Source organism: Stenella coeruleoalba, assembly GCF_951394435.1.
Source record: "Stenella coeruleoalba genome assembly, chromosome: 10".
NCBI lineage: Eukaryota > Metazoa > Chordata > Mammalia > Artiodactyla > Delphinidae > Stenella > Stenella coeruleoalba.
In genome coordinates, this window is record NC_137156.1 from 67,340,546 (window position 1) to 67,360,067 (window position 19,522).

The window sequence follows — 19,522 nt, forward strand, 5'->3', positions numbered from 1 at the left end:
GCTTGTGCACACACTACAGCCCCCCACCTGGAAAGGGCGTGCTGCTCAGCCCTGTGACCACACACACACACTCATGTGCCCACACCCTCAGATCACACTGAGCTTGGAAATGGGGACCATGCCCCCCTCAGGCAGGCGATTACAGATTTAATTAAAAGTGACACAGTAAATAAAAAACATATAAAATGTAATTTGTGTGGGTAGCGAGGGGTGACTGGGGAGGGCGGTGTGGTTCCTGTTTTAATTAGCGTGCCTGCCTGTGATAGTGCCCCTCGACTGGCTCGGGCAGGTGGCCTGTGGGTGGCCCTTGTAGGGTGTGGGGGGCATCCACCCTCACTCCTGCCTGAGGCTGCCCAGAAGGCCCAGGAGGGGCCTCCCTGAGAACCCTGGAGGATTCCCTGCTTTCTGAAGTCCACGCAGAAGTTCTGGGACCTTTGCTTCAAGAACCTCCACCCAGTGGGCCCCTTGGATTCTGAGGCTACCCTGTCGGTGCCCATAGAATTGTGTCAGAACCAAGAGACTCCGGGGCCTTAAATCCTGCAGCTAGAGTTCCCCATTCAGTGTTTGACTCTTGGCCTCTTCTCCCTACACCTCCCAAGTTCTTCAGGAAGTTCATCCTCATGTCTGACTCAAATCCTTCTAGCTGTAGTGACCTGGTTTCCCCATTGTGCAAAGCTATACTGTCCCTGGAGCTTGGCATCTCAACCACCCTCTACTCAATCCCCCTGACCTCCATCTCCACCTCCCCCTGCTCACCAGGGAGAAGGAGGGAGGTGTAACAGGGTTGGTGTCTGTGAATGAGAAGTTGCTCCCTGTCCTGTGCCCATCTGACGTGGTAGGTCCTCAACCCTTCCTGCATGGGGCCAGGGAATGGGAGAGGGTAGGGAGGAGCTGCTCTGGGGACAGGTGGGGACTTGGCCCAGCACGTGGGGGAAGAGTTGTGTGCATGCATTTGTGTGAGCCCGTACATGCATAGGGGTGAGAGGCTCGGTGTTTTGTGTCTTGCTGAGAGTTAGCGTGAGGCTGTGCCTGAGAGTGGCTTGAGGCCTGCATGTGGGCAGGTCTGAGAGGTGAGCATGTGTGACCCTGGGTGTAGGGGGCTGAAGGTGGATGGGCACCTGGGACCTGGCAGTGCCCAGGCAGTGGGCCTTGCCCCCATGGTGGGTGGGAAGGGCTGCTCCCGATCACTCTGCACACTCACAGCCTTTGTAGATGTCCGTGGGGATCTGCACAGCCGTGTATGAATAGTTGACCTTGTTCTTGAAGTTTGAGTCCTCAACGAAGTCCAGCCGTAGGGTGCTGGCCTTGGACCCCCTTTCCACATCCTCACTCTCAGGGTCGTCCTGTGGAAAGGGACCCCCCAACCATGGCAGTGTCAGGGCTGGGAAATGGTGGAGTGGGGTTGGATAGAACTGCAGGCAGGGGGGCCAGAATCTAGGAGATAGGGGCATCTCAGAATCAGAGACTACTGCAGAGACAGAGATGGAGAGACACAGGGACACAGAGACATGGGGTATGGACCCCTTGCCTGGAAAGCCCGTGACACCCACCTGCCCCACCCACCATCCCCACATTTGCTAAACCCAAATTCCAGAGCCAAGACCAAACCAAGCCCTTCCTCACATCCTTGAAAACCAATTATCAGCGAAGGAGGCAAATCTTGGAGCTAGAGAGGAGTGGGCTGCAGACACCCTGCTCATAAGAACTTGCTCTGTGTAATCACAAGGCGGCCTCAGCACCCCGTCACAGGAGCTTTGCAACATACACCCCACAACTCGGTCCCACCTATCCCCTGCATGGAGTTCCTTTGGCACCAAGGAGAGGGCCCTAGCCCCATCTGGGGGAGGGGCACCACCCCCTGCAGCAGGGCGGCTCTAGGGGCTGAGTTGGAGAGCGGGGAGTCCGTGGGAGAGCTGGGCTCGGGTCGGGGCTAGCACTGAGACCTGGTAACATCCAGAAGGAGGGTCTGTGGTGCCTGCTAGCAGAAGGACTATAAAGGCCCCCACTGACTTTCTAAAATGAGTTGCAGCCGTCTGACAGGTGCCAATTACAGCATCTCTCGGCCAGGCAGGCTGGGCATGCGCCGTGCGCCCCTGCCCACCACCACAGGCTGGCAGGAGTGGGTCTGCGACTATAGTGTTGATGCCGCAGCCGAGGTGGGGGGTGGGCAGGCACGGGTGCAGGTGTGCAAGGGGGAAGGGAAGATGGAGGTAGAAAGTGAAGGGGAAGATGAAGAAAAGCCGGATGGGGAGGCGAGGAGAGATGGAGAGCCACGCGAGGTAGGCGCAGAGCTGGGGGTCTTTGTGCCCTGGGAGGAGGGAGTATAAGCAGCTGAACCAGCCACATGTTCCCTCGCTGCCCCTCAACGCCCCTGTGACCACCTTCAGCACCAGGCTCAGCTCATTTCCTCTCCCCAGTGGATCTCACGTGACGGCCGACCCCACTGCTCACTGGGTCCTGGTCACACCCCTCATGTTCCTGCCGCCAGGCTGTCTGTCTGGGGAAAGGGTGATCGTGCCTCCCCACCCAGCCAGCTGTGCTCTCCTCCCCCAGGGAGTGCTCTGGGTGCACCCTCAGGCCTGGGGAATGAATTACTGCCTGGATGGTGGGTGCAGCTGGCTGGAGGGCCTGCAGCAAACACCCTTTTCATCTATCTCTTCAGTGGATTTTGTAACAGCAAAATCCAAGCCATCTACTGCCCTGCCATTGCCCCTCACCCAGTGTGCCACCCCTCTGCCCACCTCGGCACACCCTAGCCTCCTAGAAGCTCCTGGATGCTAGGTAAAGCTGGGGCAGGCAGCTGCTGAGCATGGAGGCCAGAGCAGGGAGCCGGCCGCCCCTGAGGTGTGAGCCACTCACGTTCTGCTGGGAGGAGGGGGAAGTGCGGAAGAAGAAAGCCCCCGAAATGTCAGCGGCAGATGAAGGGCGCTGGAAAATTTAATCTCCCAACTTTCCCAACTAATGTGACATTTGGATTCTGTTCTGATAAGCTATCAGCTGGCGAACTTTTTCCTTCCTTCTTTCCCTCCCTACCCCCACCTTCTGGCTGGTAATTTAAAAGTAAATGGTCTAGAAAGATCTCTAACTGTACCTCTGGCAAAGATTAAAAAAACAAAACAACGTAACAGACAGGAGAGTTGGGGAATGTGTGCGTGCTGATATTTATACTGGGGCTGGGAGGGCTGGGATTTTGGCCTAACTGACCCTGGCCCAGCCCCACCCGGGGTGAGTCTCCCTCCCTGTGCTGTCCCTAGCCCCCCCAGCAGATGTCCAAGGGGCTGGGGGCAGGGAGTCAATGATTTAGAGCCAGGAGTTGGGGGCTGCTGGGAGCAGGGAGTCCAGGGAGGGGGCTGGGTACCAGACTGGCCAAAGAGACCCCTCAGTGTCACCCCAACGCCCAGGGGCTTTGTACGGTGGGCAACTGCAGTCTCCTGGTTTATATTTAATGCACTGATTGCTAAAATTACAGCCCGCTGCTGAGGGGGGTAAGGAATTAGATTCAGGGTCTAATTAAAGGTTTGTTCTTCATTTGAATTTCAGATTCCAGCTTTAATTTTAGCAACTTCTCTGGGAGCCACGGAGGCTCAGCCAAGGGGGAAGCACACCTGCTTTAGCCCACCCACCCCGCCTTCTCTGCGGCCCTGCCTGCCTGCCCTCCTGACGGCTCACCAAGGCCAGCCTGGCACCACAGACCCGCTGCAGGAATCCCTTCCTGCCTGCCCACCTCTTGGTGCCACTGGATACCTCCTGCTCGCCCCAGGCAACCCCCCAGGCCAATAGGCCCAGGAGTGGGAGCCTAGCTGTTGGCTCTTCTGCACCAGTCAGCACAGGTGGGGCCCCAGAGACTGAGTTGTGACACCTCTGTTTACAGAGGAAATAACCAGGTTCAACTACTTTTGCCTCAAAAGCAGGCAGATGAATTTGGGCCTTGACAGGTTCACCAAAACAGTCTGTTCCATGTGCCCTGCACCCTCAGACACTCTTGTCTCCTCTGTAGACCCCCTCACACCCCAAATGGTCACACTTTCACGTGAGTCCTCTGGTGACAGGGACCTCTCTCTGTCACAGGGCCACCCAAGCAGACGTGAACCAGTCAGTGAGGCAGAAGAGCAGTGTAGCTCTGGGTTCTCCGGTCAGTCCCAGCACCACCACTTCCGGGGTGGTGACCCCTGATGAGTCAGAGCCCTCTCCTTCATCTGAAGAACAGGCACAGGGACTGGGCTGCCTCTACAGCTGGGGTGAGACTGACTTAGCCCAGGGCCAACACTGATCATGGGGCCAGGCCGTGGGGTGGTCAGCACGCGGAAGCCACTTTCCCCTCACCACAGGGAAGGGTACCTGCACTCACCTGAAACACACCTGCATCCCGGCCCCGCCTGCCTACCTCCAGGAAGCCCTCGCCACCTGCTCCCTCTCTCCCCTACTCTCGCAGCACTCAGCATCCCTCTGTCCTCCCGATGCTGGTACTTGAACTGACCTAGGGGAGGAGGTCCAAGAGCCTCACCACCCTGCCCAGGGATGGGGCTGGGCCCGCCCCACACTGTACAGTGAAGCTGTGCCCCTTGGTGCCACAGAGACACGGCCCTGGAGGGGTCAGGGCCTCTAGGGAATTGTGGGAGGTGTAGGGCGGGGACCTGTGCACCACAACTCTGCAAGGCCAAGCTCAGAATGCTGAAGAGTGCTGAATCCTAACACTCATTTTACAGCTGAGGCCATGAGGTCCCAGAGAGGGGGGTGTGGCTCTGGCAGCTCCCCATCCCTGCCAGCACGGGTGGGGGCACTTACCAGCTCAGCGTCGGCCTTGGCGTCGTAGTACACTATGTCTTCCTCCTGGTGGGGAAGAGATGCCTCATCACTCATGGTCTCCTGAGGTGCGGCCAGGACCCCCAGCTCTAAGGCCTGGAATGGTCCCCTCAGATTCCTCTGGGGCAGAGACCGCCCCCTTACCCATCCAGAGCCGCCATCCAGGGAGGGCTGGATGAGGCAGGCTGGATGCCCCACCCACACCCCAGCCAGACCGTCCTCAGGAGCTCTCACAGGCACCAGGAGGATGTGGTACCCCGGGTCGGTACCCCTGGGGCTCCCTGACTCTAGGATCAGGGTCTCTGCACTGCAGCCCTGCTGGGAGGTAGGGTTAGAGCCAGCCTATCTGCAGAGACTCTGGCTGAGGCAGTACCAAGGGAGAATTGAGGAAGATGGAAAAATAGAGCCGAGTCTGGGAAAGAGTGAAATAATGACTCGACACCGCATCTTCCAATTTCTTCTATTAAAAAGCCTGCTCATTACGAGCATGTACTTATTAATTATCTGTGATTTGTTGTGAAATGCAAGGGGGTTTACACAACAGGAGCGGGAGAAAACAAAGCCCGGCCCCTGTGCCTGCCTCCCAGCCCTCGCCTGCCTTTGCTAGCACCGCGTGTCCTGGCCTCGCCCGCCTGCCCGCCGCCTGGGTTCTCAGCCATCTGCACATCATAATCACCGGCCACCCCAGGGACCCGTAACACAAATGGGCTAATTTCATGTTTAATGATCTTTAATCAGAACTGAGCATGGCTGACAGCGGCTGCCAGAAGGTAAATCTGGTGCCATCAGGTGCCACCCGCTCAGGAGGGGCCACCCCACCCCTGCCTTGATAGGCCCTAAGGCCAGGACACAAGATAGGGCCACTGTCCGAGTCACCCTCCCCTGGTGCTCCTCAGCCCTGTTTTGTACAGCAAAAACCTGCAGCATGGCCCCGGAAGTCCCTTGTTCACTGGGAGCCTGTTTCTTTGTGGTCTGCAAATGGGGGTGATGACCAAGTGTGCTCCCAAGGGTCTGGCTGTAAAACAGCAAGCACAGAGCCAGCACTTACTCCACGGTGGGCCTCCCCTTGCCTGGGCCTGGCTGGGCCCCATGTGCTGTGTGATCGCAGGGCTGCACTGTTCCCTCTCTGAGCTCAGGCTCCTCATGGAGGGAGGGACAGCCTTGGTGACTGTCCAGGTGCTGGGTCTGAGGCCACGGTTTGAGGTGGTCGGTACCGGGGCTAGTCGTGGGGAACAGTCATGGGTTCTCTCCCACCAGAGGTCTGGGGGGTGCAGGCCACTGGCTGGACCTATGGGTATAGTCCAAGCATTCTGGAACATTGACTACAGGCCTGGCGCCATGCCTGGGCAAGACCACACCTCCTGATGACTGAAAGACCAAAGTTTCAGTCCTGTGAGGTATCTGCTGTGTCCAGCTAGGCCTCACACGCACTGCGGTACAGGGTTCTCCCAACAGCCCTATGACCCCGTTATACAGATGAGGAAGCTAAGGCAGGGATAAAAAAGGCGTTGCACCCCGGCTCCATTCTGCCTTCTCGACTCATCTCCAACCCCTCCCACACCTGCCCAACCACCAGTCCAGAGAGACTGGAGCTCAGGTGGGCCTGGGGTGGGGGTGAGGGCCGGGGCCCAGCATCCAGGGTGCTCAGCCTTTCCCTGGGCCCAGCTCTGGCCCAAGCGCGTAATGAAAGCTGACATTACATCAAACACAATAAGGAGTTTCGGCTGATGAAGATCATTCCTGAACACACAAACCTATTAAACCGAGGGGAAAAAATATCAATTCAACACAGTCGCTGGCGAAAAGAAAATGTGATTTGTTATCTAAAAGGGGGTTATAAACACGGCTCTGATGCTCTTTCCCTCTGTAATGAAAATAGGCAGGCACAGTGGGAGGACTGCAGATTAGAACATAGGGCTTCACTCACCAACTTTTTAGGCAAATCTTCTGCAAGGGCGGGAAAGGGCATGGGTGATGGGTAGGGGTCGGTGGCTCTAGGCCTCCAGAGTGACCTTCACAGTGACCCTCCTCTGGGCTCTCCTCACAGACCATGCCTGGGTCCTGCCTGACCTGGGCTGTCCCTGGGACACCTGGCATTCACTTGGGCCACCCGTCCAGCTACTCCAATGGCTGCCTTTGTCCTGCTGTTTCATGGACTCAGTGGAGGATGAGATGTTGGTGCATCAGTGACACAGGGGGAATGTATCACACAGAAGGATTCTAGCCCCCCCCTTCAGACTGCAGGTGAGGCTCAGGAATCTGTATGCAGTCTCGGTGCCCCAGGGACTCGGATACACGTGGGCAGGACTCCTCCCTACCTCTCCCATCTGGAGAGGGCCCATGTCCCTTCTTGGTAGAGAGTGGCATTAGCTATGGATGGTGGCACGCACGGTCACATGTGTGAAAATACATTGTAAACCCAGCTGTGGTCGCTATGTTTGATATGATGTGGAGCTGGGGACGGGGCAGGATGGGACCATTAGGGTCTGGTAGGAGGGTCCCTGGAAAGGCCTCTGTGTCTGCTTTGGGCTGCAGGTGCCCCAGTGTCCACCACTAGTGCCCTGTCTCCGGGACACAACAAAGAGGTGGTACCACCTAGCGATTATGTGCAGGGGACTTGGCAAAGGGTCCTGGCCTCAAATCCTGACCTGAACATGTGAGCTCTGGGATCCTGAGCAGTGAGTGAAGACTGAGGCTGAAGCCTCACAAGTCCCTGTGGCCCCTTGAGGACTCCTGGAGGTCACCTCCATCTCACCGATGAGGCAAGGGTGCCTGCTAAACCCTTCAGCCTCAGTAAGGCTTTACCTCAGGGTTTTGATTTTCCACTTGTAAAATCAGAATGATGATGCTAGGACAGGGAGTGAGGCCTCTCCAGAGGTTCGGGACAACCCAACCCAACCCATGAGCGGCCCCCTTAAGCCTGTAACTTCACAGGCCCCGGGAGGGGTCTGAATGTGGAAGAAACCCTCTGGTTGGGGTGAAACGTGTGTCCTTAACGTCCAGGGTACACACCTCTGACACCCCCTCCATTACGTGGTATTTTAGGGGCCATTTTGCACAAACTGGGCAGGGAGTGGGGGGAATCACCCCCTCTGAACTCACACACATGCCTCCCCGCAAAGTGGATTTCTGTGCATATATGACACATGAGGAGTGGGGCTAGGGGGCCCACACGGCCCTTGTATAGATGACACACACACTCTCCTTAGCTGCAGCTGAGCCCAAGAGAGAGCATGAGGGATGCTGGCAGGTGGGCAGCAGGGTGAGGAAGTGAGAGTGGGGTGAGCATGGGGAATAGCAATTGGCAACTACGTTTGGTGCCATGGAAGGCGGCTGCTGTGGCTTGGTCAGACCTGACTGCCGCTTGCTCACCAGGCCCCTGTGCAGGACCCAGGCAGCTACCCGGCTGAGGATGCTTGGCCTTCCTGCCCTGGCTCACTGCCAGCCCAGCTCAGCCAGCAGGACTGTTTCTGAGAGAGCCGTCTGTCGCCGGCTTGGGCAGAGAGGCAGGCAGCAGGCCCTGTGGCTGGGGCAGACCTCGGGCTGGGGAGCCACCTGTCCTGTCCAGCCGGCTCCTTGGCCTGGCCCAGCCTTCGCAGCCTTCTCTTTAGGTTCCCAGGCAGAGCTATGTCTCCCATTAGACTCCCAGGGCAGGGCTTTGTCTCCTGCAGGCCCTAGGGCTGGCACTGAGGCCCTGGAACCAATGGCCTCTCCTGCCTCCCCGACCCATGCCCTGGCCCAGTTCCTCCTTGGTGGCCGTCTGGATAGCAGATAATGCTGGCACAACGAGGTGCTGGCACCAGGCACAGTGTCCGGCAGGCGGGCCATCTTCATCCACCCTAAGTGTTATGGGCACCAAAGCACCTGCTGCCTGTCTACAGCGGCCATGGGAGGTGCTGCCTGCTAACAAGGGCCGTGGTGTCCAAGGGCTGCAGCCAGGGCTGTGGCTACAGGTTCGCTACCCTTGCCATGGCAAGGAGTGTGGGGTCATGACCTGGGAGTAGGGAGAGGAGCACGGCTTCACATCCAGATATCTTTCCCTCACTCTCTTGTCTCTCTTGACCTTGCAGACTCCAGGATCCCCCAAGTCCCTGGGCTGGTGTCAATGGTGTGATTGTGTGTGTGTGTGTGTATGTTTGTGTGTATGTGTGTACACCATTGCCCGTTTCTCAGAGGTCTGCACGCAAACCTACTGTGTGCTATTGACACAGGCAGGGCCACACCCTACTGATCATGTAGTGGATTCCAGTCTGGCCCCATGGGTCAAGGGTTTCCTCTGTGCCCAGAACTGCTGACTGCCATCCTCCCCATCTCAGAGATAAGAAGACTGAGGCCCTGGTCACTCTGTCCACAGGGTACCTGGCTGGGCACATGGACAGGTGATGGGCAGCACTGAGTCAGGCTCAACTGCTTCTGGCCAAGAGAAGCCAGATGGGGCAGACAGATGAGCCCACTGGGCCACTGGCCTGGGGGAGCATGCACTGGGAACCATCTGTGATGGGGGCACCAAAGGCGGGTGCTGTGGGCAGTGGGGGCTAATCCTAGAGTTGTGACCAGAAAGAGGAGCTCTAGGGAGTTAACTGCAGTGGGAGGTGTTGCCCTTCTGAAGGAGGTAAGGGTATTCCTAAGAAGGCCTGGCTTGTGTAAAGGGCCTGAGCTTGTCACTGGGTGTGCTCCTGAATGCTGGGAAGGAACATGACTCCTTATCTGTCACCTCCTGAACGTTGTTGGCAAGGACATAGTTTCAAGGGTGGGTGGTATGCCTTCAAGGGACAAAACACCATCCTTTCTGCAGCCTGAAGTCCCCATATCCCCCCTGGCATGGACAGTCTGCACCCTGGCAGCTCTCCCTGGCAGCCCAGGCAGGGCTGGCTGGCAAGTCAGCTAATGGGCCCATCATTAGCACTGATGCCTTTTAGCCTGGCTGCTGGGCAGCTCAGCACTCCTGGGGAAGAGAAGGGCCCTGACCTTGCAGCTGGAAAGGAGGGGGCGCCTACAGCTCCACTCTGCCCAAGATACCTGTGGGACAGACAAACAGGTAGACTAATGGACTGGTGGGGGTGGGCAACAAGCATCAGGCAAACACGGCTGGGCCCAGCTGGCCCTGTGGTCACACCCATAGCTGGGGGCATCTCAGGTCAAGCCAGGGGATGGGGCCAGCAGAGTCCTCTCCTGCCTTAGGACAGAAGCACCCAGAGCCTACGGGCTGGTGTGGCCAGAGATGCACCCATACCATCACCAACTTGCACCTACATGGCCTGATGTGTGGACCGACCCTTTGACACATCACACCTGAGCTGACAGATAGCCCCCCGACACCAGCTGGTCGTTTGCCAAATGGGGAAACTGAAGCCCAGAGAGGGGTGAGCCCTTGCTGGGTCCCGCAGGGACTGTGACCCAGTGTGCAGGGAGTGGGTCCTCAAGTAGCACCGTCTCAGCATCTCCTGGACACCCTGAGACCTGGGCCTTCCTTCCCGGTAGGCCCCCGTGGTGCCCACCCGGCCTGCGATAAGCCGTTTCTGTCTTGGAGTAGCTGAAAATCAGGGGTCAGGGGTCCAGTAGGATGGTCCTTGGAAATCTTGGGTTTTCTGCAGAGTCAGGGAGAAAAAACCGGTTTGGGGCCGAGGCAGCCTCTTCGTCTTCCTGTTTGGGGCCTACACTGGGAGGGAGAGAAAGCCAGGCCGAGGGCTTTCATTCCCTTATTTCCTGATTCCTTCATTCCCTCTCCTGTGCCTGCTCTGCGTGTCTGTCCTGGGTGGGGAGGGGAGGAAGCAGATACATCAGAAACAAAAGAAGGGACAGAGCGGGAGCCAAGGGTTCTGGATTCCCAGAAGGTGGAGGGGCTGATGGGCTGGGGAGCAGGAGCAGCCTCACTGGGAAGAGGCAAGACAAGCTGGGCTTCAAAAGGAGGAACGGGGGCTTCCCTGGTGGCGCAGTGGTTGAGAGTCCGCCTGCTGGTGCAGGGGACACGGGTTCGTGCCCCGGTCCGGGAAGATCCCACATGCCGCGGAGCGGCTGGGCCCGTGAGCCATGGCCGCTGAGCCTGCGCGTCCGTGAGGGGCCCGCGTACCGTAAAAAAAAAAAAAAAAAAAAAAAAAAGGAGGAACGGAGGGCATTCTGGGTGGAGAGATCAAGAATGGGCCTGGAGTGAGGTGTTCGGTGTGGCTGGAGCACAGGAGGAGGGGAGGGAGGAGGCAGGTTGACGAGAGAGGCAGGGACAGCCAGATCCTGGGGCCTTGAGCGCAGGCTCAGGCTGGGCATTGCAGGGAGTCGCCAGGGTGAGGTTATTTGCAGGTGGGGGCACATCCAAGTGGCCAGGGAGTGCAAATGGAGGCTGCTGTGTGTATTTCTGATCAAGAGGCTGAGGAGGCACGGTGGCCCAGGGATGGGTTTGTAGTGCTGGAATGGGGAGCGAGAAAAAACCCAGCCCCCAGCTCCCAGGGAGGGAGGATCGGTCCAGGGAGTCGTTAGTTCATTAATGTGTTCACTGTAAACAATCATCTGTTACCCACAACTCCATGTGAGCTCCCTGAGGGCAGCACCCAGCACCCACCAGGCAGCAAAGGAAGAGTGCTATGGTGTGCGCTCAGGGTGGCCTGGGGGGATGGGGACTGGGGAGAAGGAACAGGTTTAGGGGGCCTGCATCATAGGCATGCACCCCCTGGCACCTGACGGCACAGCTGTGAGACTCTGCCCCCAACAGGTGACCTCAGGTAGGTCTAACCACTCTGTGCCTCAGGGTTCTCATCAGTTAAGTAGGGATAATAATCCCTCCTGCCTCCTAGAGGTGCCAGGCTCAGAGCTGGAGTGAGTCAAGGCCTCCCCCGTCCCCCTTATTGGCCCCTGGGTGCCAGGGGGCAGCTCTTGGTGCCTCTCCCTGCATTTCGCACAGAGACCACTGGGAGGCGTGGCCCACATGCCTGAGCGGCTGTGGAGGACACAGCGAGCCCTGCCAACTGGTCTGGTCCCCGAGGGTTCCGTCATCCTTGGCATCGGGGGTTTCCTGAGTCTGGGAGGAACGCTGCCTCAGTCTCTCTTCTGGTTTACTGTTATCCTTTGACAGGAAAGGTGCAGGTGTGTCCAGTCTTGCCCAAATCAAACGCAAGCTGCCTGAATATGTGAGCCACCTGGGTGTGCGGCTGGGGATCAATGAGGCTTTCCTTCTCTCCCCCACATTCTGGGCCCTTCTGTCCTCAAAAAGAGTCCTGCTCCCAGCTTCTCACGCCGCCACTTGCTCCGCGCCCGAGCCCCTTCTGAGCTTTGCTGGCGGAAGGAGAGGATTTAGTGGCTGTGACAGTCTGGTCCCCGATCCCAGCCTGGCAGCCTTCTGGAAGACAGGCTGCTGCTCGGGGAAGTCTGGGAAGGGGATAGGGTCCCTTTCCCCCAGCATCTCTTTCAGGTCAGTGTATTAAAGTCTGGGAAGTCCTGGAGTCAAGAGGCCTCTCTGCCCCAGGGGCTGTCCAAGGAGTCTGTGCACCTCCTTAACCACCAAGGGGATGCCAACTTTTGGGGAGCATCATTTCAGAGTAGCCTATGTGCTCATGGGGGACTCCATAGCTCCTCTGGGAGCTGGGAGTGGAATGAGAGGTTCATATCTGCACCCTGTGTCCCAGCACCAAGGGGAGCCTCAAATGTTTGCTGAACATTGGGCAAAGGTTCCCGGCTCCACCCCACAGAGCCCTTGGTGCCCTTCCAGCGGGTCTGGGCAGCCTCCCTCTCCCTCTTCCCCTGCATGCACATCCACCCTTGCTGCGGGTGGGCAGGTCCTAGGGGCTGGGGAGGGCACTGCAGTTCTTACCTTGATGTTGTCCTGCCAGCGGTGGGCCTTCTGGAAGTTCTCTGCAGCGTCAGCCAATCTCTGAGGGACAGAGCACAGGGAGGTCAGAGACTGAGGAAGGTCTGTGCCCAGCCCAAAGCCTTCTCCATCCCCAGCAGTCCCTGGGGCCAGACTGGCTCAGGGACTCCCTGGACATCGTGCCAGACTCTCAGAGATTCCTTGATCCCAGACATTCTCCAGCTTGCTCTGTGGGCCCTTCCCCCACCCACATCGGGCTCCTACAGGAAAGGTGAAGCCTGCACAGACCTGAGTGGCATCTCCATGGGACTCCCTGGACTTCAGCCACATTTCCTGCCCACAGGAAGGCAGGGGGACCCCTGAGGCATATTAAGACCCAGGCCCTGGAGCCAAGCCCACTGACACTCTCTACTAGCTACAAACCAGTGTCACCCCAGCATCAAGAGGAAGGCCTTCCCCAGCCAAAGAGGAAATGCCACAAGTGACAGAGTGCCTCGCTGATGCACCTTTGCCCCCAGCTTGCTCAGGGCCCAGAAGGAGGTGCCCACAGCCCACCTCTGCCCACCCAGACCTGTCCCCACTGTCCCTGTCCTGGCTTCCTGAGCCCCCTCCCAGCAGGGCTCTCTAAGCCTTCTGTCCGCACAAGCCTGGTCCATCCTTTGGTGCTGGTTCCTGTGGCCTCCTCCACTGAGGCCCCTGTGCCTGTGAGCACAGCTGCGTCTGTCCATCCCACACCTTGTTACCCAATACACCTAGTGCCAGACTGTGCTGATGTGTGGAGATATGGCAGAGCCAGCCCTGCCCTCCCACAGTTCAGAGGAGAAAACAGACATAACCAGGCAGAATAACTAGGGCAGGACTAGCTGAGGTGCTTTGGGAAGCTCAGCATTGTGGGAACTTGGGAGGTCAGGGAAGGCTTCCTGGAGGAGGTGCTGGAAACTCGCTACCCTTTGGGCCTGAATCCTGACCCAGAGATTCTTACTTTGTGCCTCCGTAGATCCTGTCCCTTTAGGAAGTCTTTTTTTAAAATTAATTAATTAATTAATTTTTATTTTGGGCTGCGTTGGGTCTTCATTGCTGCGTGCGGGCTTTCTCTAGTTGCAGCGAGCGGGGGCTACTCTTTGTTGCGGTGCACAGGCTCCTCATGGCGGTGGCTTCTCTTGTTGTGGAGCATGGGCTCTAGGCACACAGGCTTCAGTAGTTGTGGCACACAGGCTCAGTAGTTGTGGCTTGTGGGCTCTAGAGCACAGGCTCAGTAGTTGTGGTGCACGGGCTTAGCTGCTCTGCAGAATGTGGGATCTTCCCGGACCAGGGCTCAAACCCTTGTACCCTGCATTGGCAGGCGGATTCTTAACCACTGCGCCACCACGGAAGTCCCCCTTTAGGAAGTTTTGAGGCTCCTGAGGACAGGACTGAGCCTGGCCCTCTAGGGCCTCCTGCAGAGCTGAGTGCAGTGAAGTCCTGTTCATCATAATGATGACTGTCACCCTGAACTGATCATCTGCTGCATCCAAGCCCTCCCCCAGGCCAGGGACACATCACGTGTACCTGTCACCATTCACAACGTGCTTGACGTGTCCTCCTCAGATGAAGGTACCCAGCACAGAGGTGGTGAGCAGCCTGCCTAAGGTCACAGAGGAGCTCTGGGTTGGACTGGGGCCCTCACCACCAAATTTGCCTTGCCCAGCCCATGACCAAAGTCCGAAGGTATGCTCCACAGGGCCCACCATGCCTGGGGAGGAAAAGAGTAGCTCGTGGTGTGGAAGGGGCTCTGGTCCCCAACTCCCCGCCCTATTTGACCCCATGAGTGGAGCAGTAGGGTCCTGCCTTCTGGCCTCCAGCCCCCACTCAGAGGGCCCTGCCCCCTTGGTATTCAAGACAAACACTCCTATCCATCAGTCCAGGCCTGATGGCTTATGGGCCCAAGAGGGGAAATTCTAAAATAAACCCTGGCAGCTGCCCATTGGGGGAAATGGGAGACCAGCTTTTCCTCCCTTCTAGAGTGGAACAGTGTGGTGGGGGCCTGGTGGGACTCCCTGTAGAGCCGCAGCCTCCACTCGCTGGGCAGGATGCCACCTCTGGCTGTTAGAAGGGCTGTGCAGAGCTATCCCTACTCCCGCTGGGCCTGGCTCCCCCTCCTCCTCAGGGCAAAAGCACTGAATGCTGGGAAGGCTATGAGGCTGGGGGACCTGGGGGCAGGGTGGAAAAGTCAAACTCCCTCACTTCACATTGCTGAGACCCTCCTGCCACCCCCACCCGTCTTTTTTGCAGGTTTTGTCCTCTGCCCACCTGTTACTGCAGTGACTGCTTGGGTGGGCCCTACCCCAATAATCCAGCTTCAGGAACCATAGGCCTCTCTTCTCCCAGATGGCTCTCAGGTCTTGCCTCCAATCCTGGCCCCTCCTGAGCTCCTGGATACCTTTCTGGGGTAACCCTTAGGCCCACCAGAGCTTACAACACCCCCTCTTAGAATGAGCCCCTCCACCCTGTGACCACTGCCCCTACATCCCACCCTTAGTGTTCTTCACACCACCTTACTGATCATCCCCAGCCCAGGCTCCTGCGTCCTCTCTTGCTCTTCGTCATCCTTCTCCACACAGCAGCTGCAGCCTTCAAAATGTGGATCCTGGGGCTTTCCTAAGGCCCCAGGAGCCCCCCTGTGCCCAACTCCTGCCCCTCCCTTTCCATCCTGGGTCCTCCTCTCAGCCTAAACCACAAACACCCCCACCCAAGCCCGACCCCGATGGGTCCTGATTCACAAGCTGGCAGTGCCCTTCCGCAGAGGACATTACTGTGTGACACACACGGTTAACAACACTTGTCACTCCTGTTAATGGAGCACTGACCATGCGAGCTCGGCACCAGGCCTGGAATGGAGTGTGGGAGCCCAGGGAACATCCCCTGGGGCTGCATCTTGAGGGGTGAGTCTCAGGCAGTCACTGGATACCCCTTTTCCTTGCCCAGTGGCCCAACACCTTCCCAGGGATCCAGACCCTTCTCAGAGTGGGCCTGGAGCCATTGCCACTTCATGGACGATGAGGCTGGGACACATGTGGGAACAACCGGATCAGGTCCCTTGCCACAGAAAAGCCACACGGTTGATAGGGTTGCAAACACCAAACAGACACTAGTTGAAGTCTCCAAACTGGGCCATGGCCTTGAGGAGCTGTCCTCTCCAGCCCCTACCTCCCCCGCTGGCCAGCGGATGCCAGCTCCTTCACCCTTCAGGACTTAGGTCTGACCCTGGGATTCACAGGCCTCAGGAACATGGGGGCTGATGGCCCCTCAGGCTCGCTAGCCTAGTGGCCAAGGTGAGGGAGACCAGGGAGGGAGGGCCCCAGCCTCCAGCCTCCTTGAACTCATGGAGTCCCATGGGCTCAAAGGCCCGGGTCAGCCCGCTGACTCGTGAATAACGGAGTTGCAATAGCCACAGCGAAAGGATTACTTTTAATCCTCAGTAATGATCAAGCCATTATTATTTTTTCGGTGTTACAGATCAATCAGTCCGTCCCCAGGCACCGGACGTGTGGAAACTGCTAAATCCACAGGCCTGGTCGTGCGGGAGGAAGGGCTGAGGCAGCTGAACGGGGGGGTGGTGGATGGGGCAGTCTGTGGCTGCACGCGGTCCCTCAGGCCTGAGGGTGAGAGGGAAGAGGACGGGAATACACATGGCACGCACGAGGGGCCCCAGGTGGGGATCAGAGCTTGGACCCTGGGGCCTTGGGTTCAGACCCCAGCTTCCCCCTCCAGCTCTCAATTTCCTGCCTATAAATTAGAAGTAGTAACCTTACCCACGCAGAGGGTAGTTAGGTTCTTGGCAGCCCCCTTGCTCCAACTGCCAGTAGCTGTCCATAAAGCCCAGTGCCCTGGTGTTTCACTTGCTGGCTCTAAGCACACAAGCCTTTTGCCCACCTCTGGGCCTTCCTGGCATCCACTCTTTCTGCTTGGGATGTGCTCCCCATCATCTCAGTCAGTGCTATCAGACTGTCACCTCTTCTGGAAGCCTCCTATTGCCCTTGTCCTGTCCATGGGCTCCCCTCCCCTCTGCCAGGCACTCAGACTTGTGCTCCTGTCTTCACAGAGCCCACAACAGTCAGGCCTGCTCGGGGCTGGCTGGGAGACTGCTCACAGCCCTGCCTCTGCCTCTGCCCTGCCCCGAGGTTCATCCTCCTTCCGCTTCCCTCCCACCTCCCCCAAGTCCTCCTGATGGCCTGGGGGAGACAGGATGGGGAAGGACACTGAGATCCAGAAGTAAAGGGAGAACCTACAAAGACTCCTAGCAGGGCAGGGGCAGCAGTGGGAACATGGCTCACTTCATCTCAGGGCTCCTGCCTGCCTGGGGGAGATGTGCTCTGTTCCCATCCCTGACCCTGAATACTTGTTCCCTGGGACCAGCTCCCTGCTCGGGCTCTGGGCTCTGCTCTCAGAGCCAACTGCAGTCTCTGGCTCTCCTGCTACCAGGCCCCTGCACATTCCGCTCCCTCCTTGTGCACTCCTGCCCAGACTCCTCCAGCCTGTTTCATTCCCTCACCCTTGAGGCGTTAGCTTAGACCCCATTCTCCTCCTAACCACTTCCTGACCCATGGCAGGCTCCCATCTCTCCCCATCATGGAACTTAGAGAACCCTCTGCTTTTCCCCTTGAGCTGAGCTTGGTGGGCACTGTATCTGGCAGCTATCAAGTTTACAGTAACCTGGCCCCTGGCACGTAGTAGGTACACAATGAACATCTGATAAATCAAAGTCAGAATGTCTCTGATCCTGGGTAAAGGCTTGAGTCTGGACCTGCCTGGTCAGCTGTGTGACCCTAGGTGTGTGGTTTAACCTCTCTGAGACTTTTTCTTCATCACATCCTGGAGGGTGAGGGCTGCCTATGAAGGTGATGCTACGAAGTTGCTGATGGTGGCTTGCCTGGCCTGCGATGTCTCCATCAGGGCCAAGGCGTTGGAGGGAACTGTGGCGGGACTGCTGAGCAGGGCTGCTCACGGCTAAGTCAATTACGATAACAGCGGGCATTTCAGAGGCAATTATCAGAGAGTTTCACTTAACAATCAATTTCCCTCAGCTCCGGAAACTGTTCTTACGGGAAAGGGCAAGAAAGAGGAGGACTGGGCTGTGGACAAAGCTCCCCTGGGGGAGCAACCCCCTCTACAGACACCTTTGAATTTCACTAAGTTCAAAGTCTCTCAATTGCTCTGGAGCTGAGATAGACCATGACCTAAGATAAGGGACCTGAGGCCACGGTGGCTGCCCCTCAGAGGCCAACACCTGGAGGATAAGGCCCCCCCCGGAGGAGCGGGGCTTGGGCCTGGTGGGTTGGAGCCCTCAGGCTTCTCCACTCCATCCTCTTTGAGGTCCCACTCCTCCCCCCAGGTTGGTGACCCCACTTCTCCTTGGCCTCCTCCCTTCATCCCCCTCACCTGGAGCCCCACCCACCCACCCAGTGCTCGCCTAGCCTGAAAGGGTCTGGGGAGTAACTACCCATCAAACAGGATTTGTTTTGTGCAGCCCAGAGGGAAAGATTGAATGAGTTTTTTGGTCTTAATTGGTTATAGCTACTTTCTCTTCCAAGAGGTTATGAGAGGCTTAGGATAAAAGGCCCTGAACCCATGAGGCACAGGATATTGAGATATGTGCCAATGGGGGCTGAGCCTGGCAGAAGCTGTGATGGGGGCTCTGAGGTAGAGGTTGGGGGCAGCAAGCCCAGAGTAAAGTCCTAGCACCAAGTAGGTGCCCCAAGAACACCGCCAGAGGGTTGCAAAGAAGGTAATGATGACAGGATGATACCAGACACTTCCCCTGTAATTACCCTGAGCTGACTGGTGCAGTTAATCCAACGGCAGGTGGAAGACTGTACCTCTTCCTCACCCTCCCCACCCCACCCCTAGCAAGACACCTAAGAGGTGGCTTTTTTTTTTTTTTTTTGCGGTACGCGGGCCTCTCACTGCTGTGGACTCTCCCTTTGCGGAGCACAGGCTCCGGATGTGCAGGCTCAGCGGCCATGGCTCACGTGCCCAGCCGCTCTGCGGCATGTGGGATCCTCCCGGACTGGGGCACGAACCCGTGTCCCCTGCATCGGCAGGCGGACTCTCAACCACTGCGCCACCAGGGAAGCCCAAGAGGTGGATTCTTTTGTTCCCCGTTCTGTAAGGGGACTGAGCATTAGTGCCACTGCCCCAGGCTCCTGGTGAGGAAGTGGTGGAGGGAGCATCAGTAGGCCTACCAGCAGTGTTGGATGCTGAATGTTCCAGGGAAGGATCAGGTCTGGCCAGGTGGGGCGTGGCTGGTTGGGCTCAGGTGTTCCTTACCTGTTTCCCAGAGTGGTTCCTTTGCCCTTTCCCCAGGAGAGGGGATCAGTAACTAGACTCTCAGATGCTGCTCTGAGCCAATCCCCCCCATCCTTGGTGTCACTGGACCCAGTCCCTGGGAAGGGGTAAGCACCAGGGTGCCCAGAAGCCCCTGCCCAGCACAGCACTGCCACCACTGCCACCCTGCTTCCCTCCCCACCTGTGGGCCCTGTATTAACTCTGTATTGTGTACTGATAGATACTAAATGCAGATTTCCAATTTTCAGAGCAGTTATGGTCTAATGAGTAAATAATATACATATTTCAAACTGTCTAAAAAACATATCTGCATAATCAAAATATCTGCATAATAATGAAGCAAGATGCAGTTCAGCAAGGAAGGCACTGGAGCCCCAGGGCTGACAATAGGGCAAGATGCACAGGCAAGTGAGGAGTCCTGGCCCTGTGGGTCCATTCTTCCTGCCACCTCAGCCTGAATGGGTGTTTGTCTGTCTGTCTACTGCCTTCTTCAAGCAGGTTCACCCATGGTCAGGGACCAGGAGAATCCTAACTTGGCCCTGTTCCTGCACAACTTGTGCCTGGGAAAGGTGCACGTGTGGGCAGACAGTGCCTGCTATG

General features: G+C 57.6%; 1 protein-coding gene across 4 annotated transcripts in view; it reads right to left on the reverse strand.

Moving 5' to 3' along the window:
* The window catches only part of CACNA2D2 (calcium voltage-gated channel auxiliary subunit alpha2delta 2), a 137,398-nt gene that overhangs the window by 18,427 nt on the left and 99,449 nt on the right, over window positions 1–19,522 (reverse strand). For all 4 annotated transcript variants that reach the window (XM_079934607.1, XM_079934605.1, XM_079934606.1 and 1 more), the window contains exons 4-6: window positions 12,602–12,661; window positions 4,786–4,830; window positions 1,202–1,343 (exon numbers count right to left, since the gene is read on the reverse strand). In XM_079934607.1, coding sequence (XP_079790733.1) covers window positions 1,202–1,343; window positions 4,786–4,830; window positions 12,602–12,661 — 247 coding nt within the window. The remainder of the gene's footprint in view (window positions 1–1,201; window positions 1,344–4,785; window positions 4,831–12,601; window positions 12,662–19,522) is intronic.